This window comes from Dendronephthya gigantea, unplaced genomic scaffold (assembly GCF_004324835.1).
Source record: "Dendronephthya gigantea isolate DGI-Jeju-01 unplaced genomic scaffold, DenGig_1.0 000006F, whole genome shotgun sequence".
Classification (NCBI taxonomy): Eukaryota; Metazoa; Cnidaria; class Anthozoa; order Malacalcyonacea; family Nephtheidae; genus Dendronephthya; species Dendronephthya gigantea.
The window spans coordinates 2,897,291-2,913,418 of NW_021163016.1; the positions used below are offsets into that span (position 1 = coordinate 2,897,291).

Here is a 16,128-nt window from a genome sequence, read left to right on the forward strand (position 1 = left end):
TTCACACTTGTGAACGATACGATGTCACTAGATTTTCCTTTGTCTGAGATCAGCAGTGCAGAGAATGTTTTGTTCATCGGAAAATAACACAAGTTACCCGATGGGGTCCTCGATTCCTACTGCTTAGGGGCTAGTGCATGTGAACCAGGTATCAAAATAGACAAACGAAACAAGAATTTCGAAAGAGCATCTTAAATAGAACAAATTCAGATTGATTCATTATTATGAGCAGCTATCTACCGTTTACTAAAAGACAGAATATCAACACTGCCTTGCGCTATATTCGATAAAGGTGACCTGGAAACTCGGCGGGAGCTATCTTTGTTCTACGGTAAAGACTAGATATCTCGTGAATAATAGTTAGCATTAACCCATGTTAGTTTAAATTTCAAAACGTTTTGCGTCCAGTGGAACTGTCCCAGAGCCTGCCGAATTCCCAGACCAAATATTATTCTTTTGCGCAGCTATTCCTTACAAAATCAACGTACAGCAGTCACTATAGGGACGTACATACACCAGCCAAAACTCCGCTCTTTGGTAGAGAAGAGAAATATAAAATTAGATATCCCTGCCCCCTAGAATTCGGGCATTCAAGGATTGAAAAGTATTAATTGGATCTTGGGCTGAAAATTTTTAAAACTTCTACAAATTACTTCGCGAGAATCTTTGGTATAAAGTTTGCAATAACCAGGAGTTAGGATGGATTTTCATGTGAAGAGAAATGGTTCGTTTGCGAAATATTCGCATGTTTTCTTTTGCATTTACAGCAGTATAGAGTTGAACTCAATTATCAGTAAGCAGTCAAAATTTACTCACATGAAAAAGCATCCTCAGCCAAGCTGAGTTGGAAAAAGAAGTTCGCAGTCAACTTACACTAAAAACATTTGCATTACTGAAACGTCTATAAAATAGACTAAGGTTTGAATTCCGTCAAAACTACATTATATTTACTAATCACACTTTTAGAGAACTATAGGGATTTGTTAGTACAGAAATTGAGTACATGTATGTACGCCCCTGCACATTAGATTCGTCAATTGTGTAAACATTTTGTTATTTATTTATAACGACAATTTGAGTTCTGATCTGATGGAATGGCATACGATTAACGACGTCTTTTAAGCATCATATGTTTGATCAGAGAAGATGGTTTAATCCGACCAGGATGCGTGTAGTGTACATCACAACTGTGGGAAATCGTTGATCTCGGCTTGGTCGGAAACTGGCGAACCATTTACAACATAGTTCACCTTAATTCTCATTCGCAAAGGTGCCTAAAATATTCAGGGAAGATATCGATTGGTGTGGATGAATGAATCGAGAGGAAAGAAAATAACAAAAAGATAGAATATCATAACGAACAAACGAACACACAGAAATACACATTCCAATAGCTCTCTCCACTGGATCGAAAAATCAATTTGCTGAGACGGTACCTTTTGTGGATTGGCCACCTTCACAAGTTGTGTCACTTGACCAGAATTATTTGGAGGAATTATATTACCGGAAGGACTCTGTAGTTGAAGCTGCAAAGTCTACACGGAAAACGTTGAAAAAAAATTGATAAAAACAGGGCGTTAAAAAGGTTCGCGCATGCTTTTCTGCAACGTTCAACAACGTACCTTAGGCACCGCGGCTTGAAAGACAAAGTCTGTTACAGGAACGGCCAGCGCGTTTGAAATTATTAAAGCAATATCTAAAATATTCGCCGGATTATTATCCACTTTTTGAAAGTTGAAGTCGATTTTCACTCCATTTTTGTTGTATGCCGTTATGGATGGCATGCCTGGGTTAAATGAGAAGGAGAAAATTACCATACTAAAGTCAATGATGGAAGCTCTTGAGATTTACGGCCTTATGACAACACTATAGTTCCATTTTTACATCATTAAGAATTTCTGACACTCCTGAAATGCATTTGAAACTGACAATTTGTTAACTTGTAGTCCGACAGTAGTCTACTCATTTCATGAATCCTTCAGACAGAACTTGTAGACCAGATTTGGAACTTGTAGTCAGTACAGTAGTCTAAAAGTCTGTTTACACGATCCAATTTTGTTGGATCTAATTCACTTCTGACGTATGGAATATAGTCGGTTATTGATAAAGCAGTACTGCATTGTCTTCAGTGGATTTGCTGCTCATATACATTACAAGACAACAGACTATAAAACATCCATCAGAAGTGAATTGAATCCAACAAAATTGGATCGTGTTAACAGACCTTAAGAATTTCATCAAATACCTTGAGGTGTTGAGGCCGCTTGATGATTGAAGGAAGGCATTAGATCGTTTCCTAAACCCGGAACTGACTGTAGTGATACATCTGGAGTACCATCTAACAAATTAGCAATATTACCACCAGCACTTGGTGCTGCTGGATTCATGGTAGATGGTGGCGCTGAAATGAAGAATGATATGTGAGTAAAGGTAGTTATTTAGCTTGAAGAGATGCCTGAATGAAACACTTACCAACATTAGTCGTCGCATTCATATCTAAACCTCCGAGTAGGTCTAGAAGATCTCCACCATTCGTCGACGGAGCGGTGGGTTGAAGGACTGGGGCGGGGGGTGCGTTCGTATGGGTGGATGGCGTGGCAACCGATGACGTATCACCAAGAAGATCGAGTAGCGTTGTAGACTAAAAACATGTTTGTTGTAGATTAAAAACAGGTTAGGTTTAAAGAGATGAATTTAGGAACTATGATTAAGGTTAGAAGAGATTAATTTAAGAACAGGTTAGGGTTAAATAGATTAATTTAAGAACTATGATTCAGGTTAGAAGAGATTAATTCAAGAAGATGCTGGAGCTCAAGAAGATTGAAAAGAAGGCTAGAAGTATATTTTATATTACCTCTGAAGGTTTGCTTTGTTTCTGCTCGGGTACCGCTAAATTAAGAACAGGAACATCGTTAATAAAAGATTTATTAAAAACCGCATCGACACAATTCCTTTCTGAGATTGTCCTTGAAGTGTGAAAATATTTTCCGTGCAGCTCTGAGTGGAATAAAAAGTGGAAACATTATAAAGCCTTACGTTGTTCCTCCCGTGGTGTTTCCGATACTTCCCCATTTTCAACGGTTGTCGACGTGGCCGACTTCGTATCCATCACGGGTATCCTCTCCAGCAAACCAACCCTACATGAAAAAGCTTTATGAAACTGTCTGCATGGGATCAATGGACACGCTGTGTTCTACCATTCATAACACTAAAAAGACGTGTTTTATTTTAAAGTTTTGGATAGTTTCATCCCACCTCATTTCATCAAAGCTCCTGAACAAAGCTAAGTACTCCACGGAACGCTGCTGAAGTTCCATGTCCATGTTGTTTGAGAAACGATTTATCAGCTTTTTGATACGACTAAAAATACAACGTAAGATTACGACGTCCAATCTGCAAAAAAAGGCTTTGCACAACTATCTCATTTCTACTGTTTGGTTTTCTACTGTTTGGTTTTCTACTGGTTCATTGAAAGTTTTTAGTTGTCCTATTAGCGAGGTTCAGATTTGGCTTCCACTACCACTACCGCTACCTCTCGCTAATCTATTAAGCTCGTGATTGGTTAGTCTGATCGTCCTATCGCATTTGATTGGTTTATATTCCCTCAAAGGTTGTGGTAGTCGTAGTGGTAGTCAAATCTGAACCTCGCTATTAATTCAAAGACGACGTTCTTACTCTAAAGTTGAGGTGAATCTTGTGCTGAGTTTCATTAAAGCATTCAAAGCGTATTCTTTTGAAACTTGATTTAGAGAATTGCTCGCGAGCATTCCTTCAAGAATGTCGATCACGTCGTCTTCCGTCACCTGAGGAACACAAATAAACAAGAAGTTGTAAACATCTCCTTTGAAAGAAGAGAAAGGACTACTTCAAAACAAAGCAGTTTCCAATGTTTATCTTACATTCAAGGACTCCTCTTCATCGATATCTTTAAATATTAATTCACCATATTCCCCAGTGCACCAGGCTGAAACTTGGACTAAGGATTGCTAGGAGAATAATGACAACATTTAGGTATGTTTACACGATCCAACTCACTTCTGACGTATTGAATATAGTCTGTTATTAATAAAGCAGTACTGTATCGACTTCAGTGCATTTGCTGTCCATAAACAACATAAGACAACTGACCATAAATCATCCATCAGAAGTGGATTGGATCCAACAAAATTGGATCGTCTGAAAAGACCTTTTAACATGCGAGATCTGTGTTGATACTACTGTGTTTAAAACGCACTAGGGCATCGTGAACTCGGTTATGCTGATTACACTACATACTTGGCTTATATCATCTTGAACAGCAGAGAATAATTGTTGAACTGCATACGCTTGCAGACTATCACTTGACGCTACCATATGGATTAAACTAGGAACAGTGTCATCCCGGACGTAATTGCCAGCCTGGAATATAAAATAATCAAGGACAATCTTTATTTTTTTGTACTCATAATAATAGTTTCTGCGAAGCCCCTAACTCCAACACTAGAGAGAGCAGCATAAAAGTGATAGAACTGGGTGAATATCATACTAGTAAAAGAACACACTCATACTCGAACACTAGAGAGAACAGCTTAGAAGTGATAGAACTAGGTGAATATCATATTAGTAAAGGCAGAGCCTTTACTGGGAAGTGGGCAATCAAATCTAATTGAATCTTCACACACTTGAATGATAGTTTGCAAGGAATACTCACAGAAGTTAGAACTTTCATCATAATATCAATATGCCACCTTTTATTAGGAGCGTGTCTAGAAATTGAGGTAAATAGAAAACGAGGTAAGACCTTGCTTTTAAGAGCAGCATACTGTGTATATCATCAGATCAGAGGTGGAGGACGAACATACTTCTCTGCTACTTGAAATATATTTGATGTAACATAAGATTTCAAATCAGGATCAACTGAGTTAAGGAATACAAGAAGTTCCTTCACCATTCCACGAATGTTATTGGAGTTAACCAAAGCAAATGAGAGTTCCATGGCCCTCCTGTAAAATGAAACATATAAAGTTGGTGGTGTAATATTAGCTCCATGCACCAGAAAACAATTTGATGAAATAATAAAAACAAACTTTGAATAACATCATCTTTGCAGGCAACCTGTACAAGTGAGAATTCAGACTCACCTCTGTATGGATATATCAGGGTCTTTCAAACAGTCTAAAATGGTGCTGCGATGTCTCTGCACTGCCTGGTAATCTGCACTGACTGTTTTCAACAACGTGTTCAAGGCAACATATCTGATGTTCTTGTCGTTATTCAACAAAAATCTTCCTAAAATATTAACAGCTAAAACCTGGAATGCAAGAGAAAAACACTGAATGAAAATACTGCCCCGGGTGTGGTGCAATCCCCGAACAACAAATGTTACCGTTCAGGGGGGCAAGGGTTGTACCAAGTCCGTTTACAGTAGTTTGAATGATGTATGGGTTCGATCGCACATTTTTCACAGAAGAAAACCAAAGGTTTTTCGAAAAAAAAATTTTAGGATGAATCAATCACAACATATATGAGAAAGTGTTATTTTTAAAATATATGAGAAAGTGTATGAGTTGTCCACTGTATAGGCTAACATGCTTCATACAACTGGCCTCTGGTTTTCATTAGGAGCAAACTATCCTAAATCTGAAATCCCCACATGAAATACGCACCCTCAAACCACTTTCAGACTTTATGTCCATGATTGCCAGAACAGTCTCATACAAGATGGCATTTCCAACATTTTTGCTTGTTTCCGTGTTTGTAGCCACCTTAACAAAGATCGAGGGACTATCAATACCTATGACTAGGTTGAATCCCATCAAAAAAGGAAGTGGATAGAATGGGGTCTGTCATACTGTAATATGGAAAGCACTGTAAAGTCTGTTGAATCATCATGGTAGACTCCTAACAGCAACCAGCGAGTACCACACCAAATTTAAAAATACCTGTGCTAAAACATCATTCATTGCATCGCTAGCTTCCTCATCATTTCTTCCCAAGATTCGGAGCAATCTGATCACTCGAATCTAACCAAAACATTGTAAACAATACATTAGTTCAAAGAACAAATGGGATGAGTAACTTTGACTGCACTTGCTAAGTATATATAGTCTCTTATTCCTTCTCGAATTACCTGAAGAAAAGGATCACTAATCCCAGAGACATCGTGTTCAGGGGAGTACCCGGACATAATTAAATTCTTCAGAGTTTTCACCAAGGTAGAGACATGCTGAAAGATTGAAAGAGAAAGCATAAAAGATATGATGGTGAAATGGATCAAAGATGGTATATGAAATGTTGAGATGTTATGCATCCTGTGGGACACTAAAATATTCTTGGATTTTGAGGTAGGGCCATGCCTTTCCCAATGAACGACATGCAATTACTCACCCGTCTGAAATGAGATACAACTTCAGGATTCAGTTCACACATTTCCGTTACGAGACAAGTGGCAGTTAGTAGAACTCCTGAAACATTTGTCAGGGGATTAGTTTTTGAAGCAGACAGCTAGACATTCTTATTCAAGGGTAGAATGTAAGTTAAACCTGGGGCTATTTTTAGCTGTGGTTTATTTTTGCTCATCTAAATGTCCTCATCACTAGTTAACAAGTATATGGTACCTACCGTGATTTTTCTCATTCAGCAATGATCTTGTTATGGGAACAAAGATTTCCATCAGCTCTGGAACTTTCCGAATGATTCGGACAGCACAAAGGGCAGCCTAAATAATTTGAGAATTTCATGTTTGTACAATACACTTGGATATTACGATTGTTCTGAGTAAGGATGGTCCCAAGGTGGTCTAGAAGGGGGATGTTAGCAGGGATTGCTGATTTAATATGTGCTTATTAAATGACTAAGGTAGCACGTCTTAGCCAGTTCTACTCAAGGTGGAGAACTAACCTTTTTTCTAGTGAAGCTGTTAGCAGTTTTCAGTAGCCTCTCGATTTCACCCGCTAAATCTCGACTCATTTCGTGAGAACAAATGCTGAAATACGAAAAGGTGCATTACAGGAATGGTTTACTTGAAACTGATAATGTAAATAAAAATAAAGAGTTCCAGTTCTATAGTGCTATGTATGGACTTTCATCTCACCTTCCTAGGGTGCTGAGTGCCAAACCAATGATAAACTGACTATTATGGTTCAAATCACTGCAATGCAAAATTATTCGAATTATTCAAAGCCAGTAAATGGCAAAACACACATTTTACAATCTCTTCATAGCCCTGTGATATTGGACTGCATGCTTGATTGTAATGGGGTATTTGATGTAGCAATATTGCCACGCAGTACTATTTTTGAAATTTATTAACAAGAAGAAAGAATTCTTTTAGCACTATGGCCAATATATTTTACTTTTTCAATGAGTTTGTAACCAGCAGATGAACGTCTTGTCTTTCATCCAACAGCATCATGGCACCCAGGTAGCCAACTCTCTTGTCTGTAAACTTTGGAGATGCAATCAACTTCAGGCATTCCAGCTGAAACACCAAGAAAAAAATTGGTAAAATGTTTATTGAAAATTATTACTATTGAGGTTAGAACTCTCAAAAACTCTGTGTGTTTTCCACTTGTCATTTCAGAATTTTACATCTGCAGCAGTGGACAGTGGTATCATGATGAAATATTATATATTACCTGTCCAAAATGAGCTGGATAGCCAAGCATATGAATGTAGAGGAGCTTCGCAACAGCTCTTGCGCGAAAATCATTGTCTTCTTCTCGAAATGTGTCTCGAATTTGGGCGCACTCTTTTGAAATTACCCCTCGCTCGTCGGCAGCCGTACGGGCGGCTCTGATCGCTCTGATGAGATCTCTTAACTTCAGAGGGACTGGCATGATGAAATCATGAGTTGAAAAACAACGGACGTCTTCTAAAAACATAAACATATGTTTCTGGTGGTGTTCTTAAGAAATTTGGGAATTATTGATACAAAGAATTGTGTTTTTTTTAACACACATATATACAGATTCTATTAATTGGCAAATTGAAAGCATTAGACAAGATACTATCCAAAATATTGCCAAATTTCATGCTTGAAGGCTTTTGTGTGTTTTAACAATGCTATAGCTAATCAATATTATACACACCTAAATAACCTGTCCATTCCTATTTTCCCCCAAAGAAATTTATTAATTAAATTTATAATGCAGCATCCTGGATATGCTATAAACATTTTATGAATTATTGAAACTCCCGATAAACACCTCCCTAGTGTTGAATTAATTTACACCGAGCACACAAAAAGAACAAATTTTTATATATATTGACAGAAGGTAAATGTTAAAATTAATATATCGATCAATAACATATTAATAATATTTAACTACAGGTACTATATTCTGTCTGAATTTCAAATATACGTGAAGCTTTTCAGGTCTGGTTTACTAAAAACGAAGTTTTTCGTCTCTAAAGGTGTATAATTTATACGAAATCAGATACGACTCAGCTCAACAGAGCCATGCGGGGATAAATTACAGGTTATTTCAACATCAGACAAGTTTTGACATATATTCAAACGGGATGCTATCAGAAAGCGTTACATTGTCAAATCGGCGTGGCAAACAAGTGAGGATTTCACGTACTTTAAGACAGAAGTATATTCCGTGTACCTGTACAATAATACAACTATAGCATAATCATTGACAAATGCGGTGTTACTACATGCATTATATTGGCCATAACTCGGCGAACATGCCGATAAAACGACTGTAGGCTTTACGTGATGATATATACGAATAAAGCAACATACCTTCGAGCTTTTGGCTAGCTCGGGAAGAGAATTCCCAGTGATTTTCTCACGTAAAAGTTGATTCACCGATGTAAAACATTCGGGCAGATTTCGGCAAGACGGAAGGAGAAGTCACCATTGCGCATGTCGCACCGTACGCGTGGCAAGATGACGCCATTTTGCGTGGGATCCACTCGACGCTACACGCAGTAGTTTCCGCTTACGATAAATCACTGAAATTTCCTTAAACTTAAGAAAACATATTTCTCGGCCTATTTAGAGAACCAGATTACTAAATCAAATTGCTTTCATCTTAATTTTGTAGTAATAATCGGTAATTCTCAAACCTCTGGTCTTAGCCTTGCGAATTTCACGCATTTTTTATATTTTATTTTTCATAAAAATCTAAAATACTTCCTGGGGGTTTTATTCCGGAAACACCCTATATAATCATCCTGCAGAGTCAGCAGAATTGAGGAACTTCTCCTTGACCATTTTGCTGAAAGTACCTCCACAGAATGGCAAAAAAAGGGACCAAAAACGCGATAAAATCTAAGAAAGACAAGGTACAAACAAAGTTTGGTCCAGCAGGGATCGTGAAAGCCAAGGATAAGAGGAAAAAGCCCGCAGCACTAAAAAAGGTCTGCTTTGAAACTTTGAAGACCACAGCAAGTTGCATGGGACACGTGTAGTAGACACACACAAATATGAAATATTATTTGTACAATTGTTGAACATGACCTGTAGTAATATTCTACTTACTCTACTGTTCTTTTATCACAAACTGTTCTTTTAAACGAGAGTGCTTTTATCACAAACTTAACAGAATTCTGGCAAGTTTTATTGTTTTTTTTTGTGTTTAATAACTTTCAAGATGAAAGAGCAACTAGGTGAAGAAATACAAAATGCAAATAATGAGTTTGTTGAACTACAGACGAAGATGATCTCTGAGAAGGAAAGTAAGGAAAATGAAGATGCTACATCTAAAGAAATTGTAACCACAAAGATAACCCCAGTATGTTTGCTGATGTGTTTTGAGAATTATAAGTTTACCAGACTCTGTGTAGTTCTAGAGCCATGGTACATTCTATCTTTCGAATCTGTCTGTATTCCTAGTCAGAAAGGTGGAATGCTGCACCAGAAGGCTTGAAGCTGCATTTTGGCAACAAACTTATAAGGAAGTCGATTTCAACAATGATTGTCATTTTTTCCAGGTTCTTGGTTCAACCACCATCAGTGACACAGGAAGAACAAGTTGAAGAGACAACAAATGTTCTAGCAAATCTATAAATTTCTATTTAATAGTGAAAAAAAATCTACTGAAAAAATATTGTTTGTTGACAATTTAGCATAAGTGCATACTGTGCCTATTTATTCGTGCAGCATATTTAATTTATTACTGTAAATAAACAATGTACTTTGGTCTGTTGTAGAAAGATAAAATCAAATGATCAGATATAGACATTACTCATCCTTGTGATAAAATTAAGGTGTGCTGGACCTGGACTCACAAAAACATAAATGTCAAAGTGACTTGGATGAACATATATTAAAGTAAATTTAAAATGCCCAACAAAGTATACAAGATTTGGGAATGAATGCATTCCATGAACAATATATAATAATTAACATATTGTATACATATAAAATAATTTATTTATTATACACAAAATTCTAAAGCAGTTTTTACCTATGTATATGTATATATATATATTATTTATGTCTTTGGTAAAGTAGTACTGTACTTTGTTTCTGGCGCTGAGAGCTTTATTGAATATACAACAAGGTTTACATGTGAACAAAGCAAAATGTGAAATGTCTTTTTGCGTAACATTATGAAGAACGTCCTGGGATCCTGTGTAAATTCCCAAGGCTTAACAAAACGACAATTTGAAATGAACCAACATGTTTTTGAAAACCTATTCCAACATTTGAATGCCCATGTCGACCAGGGTGTGTCTCATGTGATACTTCACATCCAACTTACTTACTTCTTGTTCTTTATACCAAATGTCTACCTCATCACTACGCTTTCGTTTTCCCCCAGTTCTAGCTGCTAAGTCTTCGATGCAACGTCCCGGTTTCGTTGTGGCCATGGTGTAGTTACCTTTTGTCACAATGGTGGTATCTTTCTTTGTCGCCTGTATGTAGTCCAGCGATTTCTCACTAAACTTTCCTCTCATTTTCTTGCCTTTGTATTTTGCTTCGTAGACGTGAACAGAAATACAGCCAACCTTGTTCACACGACTCTCTTCTATGTGGTCATCCTAGAAAGCCATGTAATTTCATTTTAAACCTAATACTTGTAAGACAATCTGATTACAGATATAGTAGGACACTAGCAACTAAACTTATAATACAAACCTTGTCTCTTCCAAACCGAGGGAGGGAAAAAAGAAACTCTCGAATTTTTTCACCATCATTAAATCCTTTTAAGATACTACAAAATACACAACTGGTTGTATAGATGATGCAAAATGCCAATTAAAATACATTGTATTTTGCATCCTTTTTGAGCTGTTGTTAAGGAAGATTGAGGTACAACCTACACCGGTACCACTAAGCAATATTCTCTGTTCTTTATTCCAAGGAAACAGGGGACATTCTCCCCACGGAGGGGGTGGTGTTTGCTCTAATGGGTGTGGGGGTAAGTTGTAACTACAATAAAATCTAATTGACTTACAATTTTTGTCCTTGTCTGAGTAATATTTGCCTAATAAAGCTTCCATCGACATAAACCTCTGCCCAAACTTGCTGAAGCTTCAACGATGTCAATGTTAGGGCAATTTGATAAGGCGTAACGGGGATTCTCTGTCTTTCCTCCCTATCATCGACAAACTCAACTCTTTCTTCATGATATGTAGTCTCATGCATGAGATTAGTCATAACGTATGTTTGCCCGTCTTTTTCGTATTCTATCACAGGCTCGCCACCGAGCAAAACATCAAACGAAAATATGTCGTTTTTAGGCATAATGTTTTGTAAACTGGCCCGTTGGTGCATGCACAATGGAATGGTGGACTGGTGGTGTTTTTGCTTTCGTCTTCCCGCCAAAATTAGCATTTCCTGCGAAATAGATGTGTGTGATAAGATTCCTCGAAAGAAGCATATAAATTCCTCAATTTTCCCGGCAACCATAAAATCTAGCCATTGGCTTCCGACAGGAGGAGGCAGGGGTGGTCATATACCCGGAGTGCTCAGAGCGACCCGATATCTGTTGCAAGAATTTTGCTGGTGATGCCTTCGTTCGTTGCTAGGGACGAATCGGAGGGGAGGTGGTGTGGTTGACCGGCAGTGTCGAGTGTCGACTTTCCTCATCAGTTCCGTTACAGTTGTGATGTTGATGAAAATCGAAGGCTACTGCCTACTTTATTATGAATATGGCACGTTTTATATTATAAGGGAACTAGAATCGTGCTCAGTTTTCAAATTCGAAATGTAACAATGAATCTAATTGCAATCCCAAATTTAGGCAAATTATCCCAAATTGATTCCTGACCAGAATTCCAAATTTCTCGGAATGTTGAAATTTCACGACTTGTTTCACCCCGATTCGCATTGCCGCGGTGCATCAGGCGACATTTCTGACGGCCAAAAAGAGCGCGAATGCTGCCGCCCTTTCGTTCAAAACGACCTACCTTAAGAGAAAGAGAGTCAGGGACCTATAAACAAAAAACTTGTAGAGTTTACTTGCTTTTTAGCTTGTTAAAACATTTAGAATATGAACGAAAATTTTGACACTATCGGAAAATGTTTTGTTGAACAGTATTACGACTTATTTGACACAAATCGAGAAGCTCTGAAGTCATTTTATGTGAGTGTCATCTGGTCATTCTGGTGTAGTGAACTCGGTGATGCATAAAATACACATGAACTGTTCAATGGAATCGAATTGATTCAATGTTTGTCGTTTTAGAGAAATGACTCAATGCTTACGTTTGAGGGTGTACAAATGCAAGGTGTAGAGGCAATCGCAAATAAAATTAAGGTGCTATGGAATACCATTTTTAAACTATGTGGAAATACCTTTACAGTATTTATATATTTGCAGATATTACATTTAACTCATTTTTTTATGTTTAGACGCTTCCATTTCAAAGCGTGAAACATGTTGTGACTACTGCTGACTTTCAACCGACTTGTGATTATGGAATTATTATTCATGTACTTGGTCAACTTAAGGTGATTGTGACAACTTTTTAATATTTCTGGTGATACCCAAATGTTGTAACAATCAAAATGTGTCCATCATGCAAATTTATATTATTTTATCTACCTATGCTAGAAATCTGCAATGTTAAACAATAAAATATCATTGTAATTGTGATTTTTAGAATGATTTCTTATCTCTTCTAGACTGACAATGATCCACCCCACACTTTTAGTCAAACATTCTGTTTAAGACGAGATCCCGCAAACAATACCAACTATTACTGTCTGAATGATATGTTTCGACTGGCGCTGCATCATATGTGAACATAGTGGACACAAGAAAGAAGTGAAGGCTAAAAGATCTCTTTTGTGTTAATAATCAAAGTACCATAAACTAAAAGCTATGCAAAAGATTATGTTTTATGAAATTGGAAAATGCATGACACCAAATATGCTTAATAGAAACCAGCCAAAGCTTATAATGAAATCAAACACATCTTGGTAAAGAAAACATGTTGATTTAGATTGTGTAAAAAGATTTCTTAGAATTTAAAATCGCAGTATAACTCTACCTTAACAGCCATTTTTTCTGAATCTCTGAAGACATTTCAAGTGCAGGCCTGTGATGGAAATGTTAGATCTCTTGACCTGCACTTGAAACTTTAAAGAATTTGTTTCTTGAAAGAGCAAAAGTTGAGTATCATGACATCCAGAAAAAACTTGGAAAAAACTTGGAAATTCAAAAGCTACCAAATTATACTTCTCAGAACTTGGCTGCAAAGGACTGACTTCAAAGGGGTTGTGGAAAAATTCAAAAGCACCTTCAAGACATTGCACACCAATCATTGACCAATATTGATTACTAAAATCCACATTATCTCAGAATAATCAAGGCTTTGTACAACCACTGACAACAATCTTTATCTACTGTTACTATATTAAATGAAATGTCTGGTTTGTATGAGTGCTTACAGTACATTCAATGGTTGCAAAAAATGCAATCAACAGGTGGTGGTCAAGTATTATAAGGTATTGAAATATCTTCTATTTTGATGGAGTTCCTCCAGTTTTCTTTTGCTTTTTTCTTTCTGCTTCAGCTTCTTTTTCTTTTTCAATTTCATCCACAAATTTTTCAACTTCATCTTGCTCAAGAATCTATGCAGCCAAAAAAAATTTAAAAAAAATAAGAAAAATGTCAATGAAAGTTGAAAAAAATAGTTGCAGGCCAGAACACAAGAAAAACAACTGTCAATAACTGGGAATATTAGGATCTATACTGGTGGTTATGACAAAACTTCATGTATACTGACTCGTAACGGCTCGTTTCTTTTCATGATAGCTAGTTCTAGATTCTTTGCTCCAGATTGGACAACCTAAAAATTATATTAAATACAACATGTCATTGAAATTTAAGAATATAAATCATTTTTTTTAACTATGGTAACATTAAGTGTCCTAGCATTTCACTCGTATCAACTCATGGTGGCTGCTGATATTTTATTGTTTTACAATATTAACAACAATTGCTCAAGCTACTAAACTTACCTCTAACAGAGCTTTGATAGCTAGTTTAATAGTTTCTTCATTCGAAGCAACAAGTTCTGCAGTATAATGTTTCTCCAGGAACTCTAAAACTGTTTTCGCACTTCGTCCAATCGCTCCTGCCTGGAATAAGAACATAGTGTTAAACTTCTATGGCAGTAAGCTAATAAATATAATTTATCCAAATGTATGATAACTAATACCCTATTTACTGCTTAAAAAAATGGAACATCTTGACCAGTTTGCCCCAGTCATTCTAGGCATAAAAATACCTACATTCTACTAAGAACCAAAGACAATAGCCTACCTTCCACTCGTGATATGTACCCGATGGGTCTGTCTGGTATAAATGTGGGATACCGTCGTAATCAAAGCCCACAATTAGTGTCGAGATACCAAATGGTCTTCGACCATTACTTTGAGTAAATTTCTAAAAATTGGTGAGAAATTTGAATCTTATTTTGTATAAACTAAACTGGGAAATGACCTTACAACATCTGTGGAATCATTTATTGGTATTTTTCAATAAACTTGTTGACTTGTGATGTGTCTAATCCCAGATCTTTACCTGTTTTAATGTTGCGATATATCTTGTAATATATTCTAATGTAACAGGATCTTCAACTGTTCGTTTGTGACTTTGACATTCAATCCTTGCACGGTTGATAAGGATCCTGGCATCTGCTGTAAGCCCTGAAGGAAAAAGAAGTTTGAATATTTCCTACACAGAAAGTAGTAGAAGAAAATGCATGTTCATCTTTGTCTATTTAGACCCGATAAAAAAGATCAATTTATTACCAGCAAAAGCGAGGCACACATGGTTATCTAGCAAGCATATCTTTCTCACAGTCCTTGGATCTTGAAGCTTAGGAACAGCCTTTCTTTCAACAGCCAATACAACTAAATCTTTGCCTCTGACTCCAACCTACCAACATAAAACATTCATGGGCTTTCAGGTGAAATGCACTTGCTTTAGTTTTCATTACCTCTGTCTGCTCAGTGAGTAGTACTCCCCATTAATAGGCTACCCCACTACCCTTACTCTTACCGAAGCTAAACCATCTACGGCTGGGACACTCACCCACCCTTTCTGGTTTTCAGGGGGGGTATCCTATGGGGGGGGGATTTAACCCAAAACCAAATGACCATGCAATAAATTGTTCTAAGGCATTAAACTGATTAAAGTAAGTAAACAAGATAGTTATTGATGAAGGTTATATCTCATGTTTTATATTCTATTATTATATTTTTCAATGTTAAAAAATTTAGGACAATATGAAAAAAGTGAAGAAACTTACGGCAGTGGAACCCTTCTTTACGGCTTCTTGTGCATATTCCACCTGAAAGAGATGTCCATCTGGCGAAAATACAGTAATAGCACGATCATAGGAGCCTCCAGACATAGCACAGGAATTTCAAAATGCAGTTTTTGGATAAAAAAAATTGTCAATTTGTTTCTCCACGAGCAAATGTTGAAGAAGTGACTTTGCAAAAGCTTAGTAACCATTCCTCATAGCTCCATTCAGCTAGCGCTCTAATATAGAGTTCAGTGGGAGCGAGTGGACTCAAATGCAACTGGAATGTCCGGAATGAAGTCTCTAAAATCCATTCCTAGTGGACCAAAGTAGAGTAAGTAGGATAGAATAAAGTGCTAAACCTGAACAATATAAAGCAACGTTATCAAATTAATTTAATCTCGTTCCCCGAAATTAATGAAATTAATG

The 16,128-nt window shown here is 36.9% G+C and overlaps 5 protein-coding genes across 6 annotated transcripts; 2 read left to right on the plus strand and 3 right to left on the minus strand.

Moving 5' to 3' along the window:
• Nucleotides 1-176: 176 nt before the first annotated feature.
• On the minus strand, nucleotides 177-8,836 carry LOC114516683 (AP-1 complex subunit gamma-1-like). Of its 2 annotated transcripts, none has more exons than XM_028536224.1 (24): nucleotides 8,732-8,836; nucleotides 7,617-7,849; nucleotides 7,335-7,459; nucleotides 7,073-7,129; nucleotides 6,880-6,964; nucleotides 6,601-6,697; nucleotides 6,367-6,443; nucleotides 6,110-6,205; nucleotides 5,922-6,002; nucleotides 5,646-5,744; nucleotides 5,121-5,290; nucleotides 4,842-4,982; nucleotides 4,691-4,745; nucleotides 4,276-4,398; nucleotides 3,900-3,986; nucleotides 3,676-3,803; nucleotides 3,256-3,360; nucleotides 3,037-3,137; nucleotides 2,855-2,889; nucleotides 2,473-2,641; nucleotides 2,246-2,401; nucleotides 1,623-1,786; nucleotides 1,437-1,535; nucleotides 177-1,274 (listed from the first exon to the last, which is right to left on the minus strand). In XM_028536224.1, exons 2-24 carry the CDS (start codon nucleotides 7,815-7,817, stop codon nucleotides 1,182-1,184), a joined length of 2,544 nt encoding a protein of 847 aa, XP_028392025.1. In that variant the 5' UTR covers nucleotides 7,818-7,849; nucleotides 8,732-8,836; the 3' UTR covers nucleotides 177-1,181. The 2 variants fall into 2 exon arrangements, with proteins under 2 accessions (XP_028392025.1, XP_028392024.1); XM_028536223.1 differs by having other exon boundaries at nucleotides 7,617-7,852.
• Nucleotides 8,837-9,170: 334 nt separating this feature from the next.
• LOC114516719 lies at nucleotides 9,171-10,483 on the plus strand. Its single transcript, XM_028536270.1, has 3 exons — nucleotides 9,171-9,351; nucleotides 9,585-9,725; nucleotides 9,925-10,483. Exons 1-3 carry the CDS (start codon nucleotides 9,229-9,231, stop codon nucleotides 9,967-9,969), a joined length of 309 nt encoding a protein of 102 aa, XP_028392071.1. The 5' UTR covers nucleotides 9,171-9,228; the 3' UTR covers nucleotides 9,970-10,483.
• LOC114516718 lies at nucleotides 10,470-12,021 on the minus strand. Its single transcript, XM_028536269.1, has 3 exons — nucleotides 11,394-12,021; nucleotides 11,075-11,150; nucleotides 10,470-10,977 (listed from the first exon to the last, which is right to left on the minus strand). Exons 1-3 carry the CDS (start codon nucleotides 11,846-11,848, stop codon nucleotides 10,630-10,632), a joined length of 879 nt encoding a protein of 292 aa, XP_028392070.1. The 5' UTR covers nucleotides 11,849-12,021; the 3' UTR covers nucleotides 10,470-10,629.
• Nucleotides 12,022-12,349: 328 nt separating this feature from the next.
• On the plus strand, nucleotides 12,350-13,419 carry LOC114516773 (nuclear transport factor 2-like). The gene is made up of 4 exons (XM_028536349.1): nucleotides 12,350-12,524; nucleotides 12,627-12,698; nucleotides 12,794-12,892; nucleotides 13,067-13,419. The coding sequence occupies exons 1-4, from the start codon at nucleotides 12,432-12,434 to the stop codon at nucleotides 13,184-13,186; spliced, it is 384 nt and encodes a 127-aa protein (XP_028392150.1). The 5' UTR covers nucleotides 12,350-12,431; the 3' UTR covers nucleotides 13,187-13,419.
• Nucleotides 13,420-13,634: 215 nt separating this feature from the next.
• Nucleotides 13,635-15,955, minus strand: LOC114516772 (proteasome subunit alpha type-7-like). Its single transcript, XM_028536348.1, has 7 exons — nucleotides 15,703-15,955; nucleotides 15,203-15,329; nucleotides 14,973-15,097; nucleotides 14,712-14,834; nucleotides 14,408-14,527; nucleotides 14,173-14,235; nucleotides 13,635-14,017 (listed from the first exon to the last, which is right to left on the minus strand). The coding sequence occupies exons 1-7, from the start codon at nucleotides 15,805-15,807 to the stop codon at nucleotides 13,907-13,909; spliced, it is 774 nt and encodes a 257-aa protein (XP_028392149.1). The 5' UTR covers nucleotides 15,808-15,955; the 3' UTR covers nucleotides 13,635-13,906.
• Between the last annotated feature and the right edge of the window lie 173 nt (nucleotides 15,956-16,128).

Excerpts from the sequence above, each read along its gene's own strand:
- LOC114516683 (XM_028536224.1), bottom strand. The coding sequence starts at position 7,817 with ATGCCAGTCCCTCTGAAGTTAAGAGATCTCATCAGAGCGATCAGAGCC. Across the intron at positions 5,291-5,645 it reads AGTCTGAAAGTGGTTTGAGG|GTTTTAGCTGTTAATATTTT; the intron begins GTGCGTATTTCA and ends CTTGCATTCCAG. Across the intron at positions 3,138-3,255 it reads AGGAGCTTTGATGAAATGAG|GGTTGGTTTGCTGGAGAGGA; the intron begins GTGGGATGAAAC and ends TTTTTCATGTAG.
- LOC114516719 (XM_028536270.1), top strand. The coding sequence starts at position 9,229 with ATGGCAAAAAAAGGGACCAAAAACGCGATAAAATCTAAGAAAGACAAG. Across the intron at positions 9,352-9,584 it reads AGCCCGCAGCACTAAAAAAG|ATGAAAGAGCAACTAGGTGA; the intron begins GTCTGCTTTGAA and ends ATAACTTTCAAG. Across the intron at positions 9,726-9,924 it reads TAACCACAAAGATAACCCCA|GTTCTTGGTTCAACCACCAT; the intron begins GTATGTTTGCTG and ends CATTTTTTCCAG.
- LOC114516718 (XM_028536269.1), bottom strand. The coding sequence starts at position 11,848 with ATGGTTGCCGGGAAAATTGAGGAATTTATATGCTTCTTTCGAGGAATC. Across the intron at positions 11,151-11,393 it reads CTCAGACAAGGACAAAAATT|TATCTTAAAAGGATTTAATG; the intron begins GTAAGTCAATTA and ends TGTATTTTGTAG. Across the intron at positions 10,978-11,074 it reads CTCGGTTTGGAAGAGACAAG|GATGACCACATAGAAGAGAG; the intron begins GTTTGTATTATA and ends ATGGCTTTCTAG.
- LOC114516773 (XM_028536349.1), top strand. The coding sequence starts at position 12,432 with ATGAACGAAAATTTTGACACTATCGGAAAATGTTTTGTTGAACAGTAT. Across the intron at positions 12,699-12,793 it reads CAATCGCAAATAAAATTAAG|ACGCTTCCATTTCAAAGCGT; the intron begins GTGCTATGGAAT and ends TTTTATGTTTAG. Across the intron at positions 12,893-13,066 it reads ATGTACTTGGTCAACTTAAG|ACTGACAATGATCCACCCCA; the intron begins GTGATTGTGACA and ends TATCTCTTCTAG.
- LOC114516772 (XM_028536348.1), bottom strand. The coding sequence starts at position 15,807 with ATGTCTGGAGGCTCCTATGATCGTGCTATTACTGTATTTTCGCCAGAT. Across the intron at positions 15,098-15,202 it reads TGTGTGCCTCGCTTTTGCTG|GGCTTACAGCAGATGCCAGG; the intron begins GTAATAAATTGA and ends TTTTTCCTTCAG. Across the intron at positions 14,018-14,172 it reads AAAGAAACGAGCCGTTACGA|ATTCTTGAGCAAGATGAAGT; the intron begins GTCAGTATACAT and ends TTGGCTGCATAG.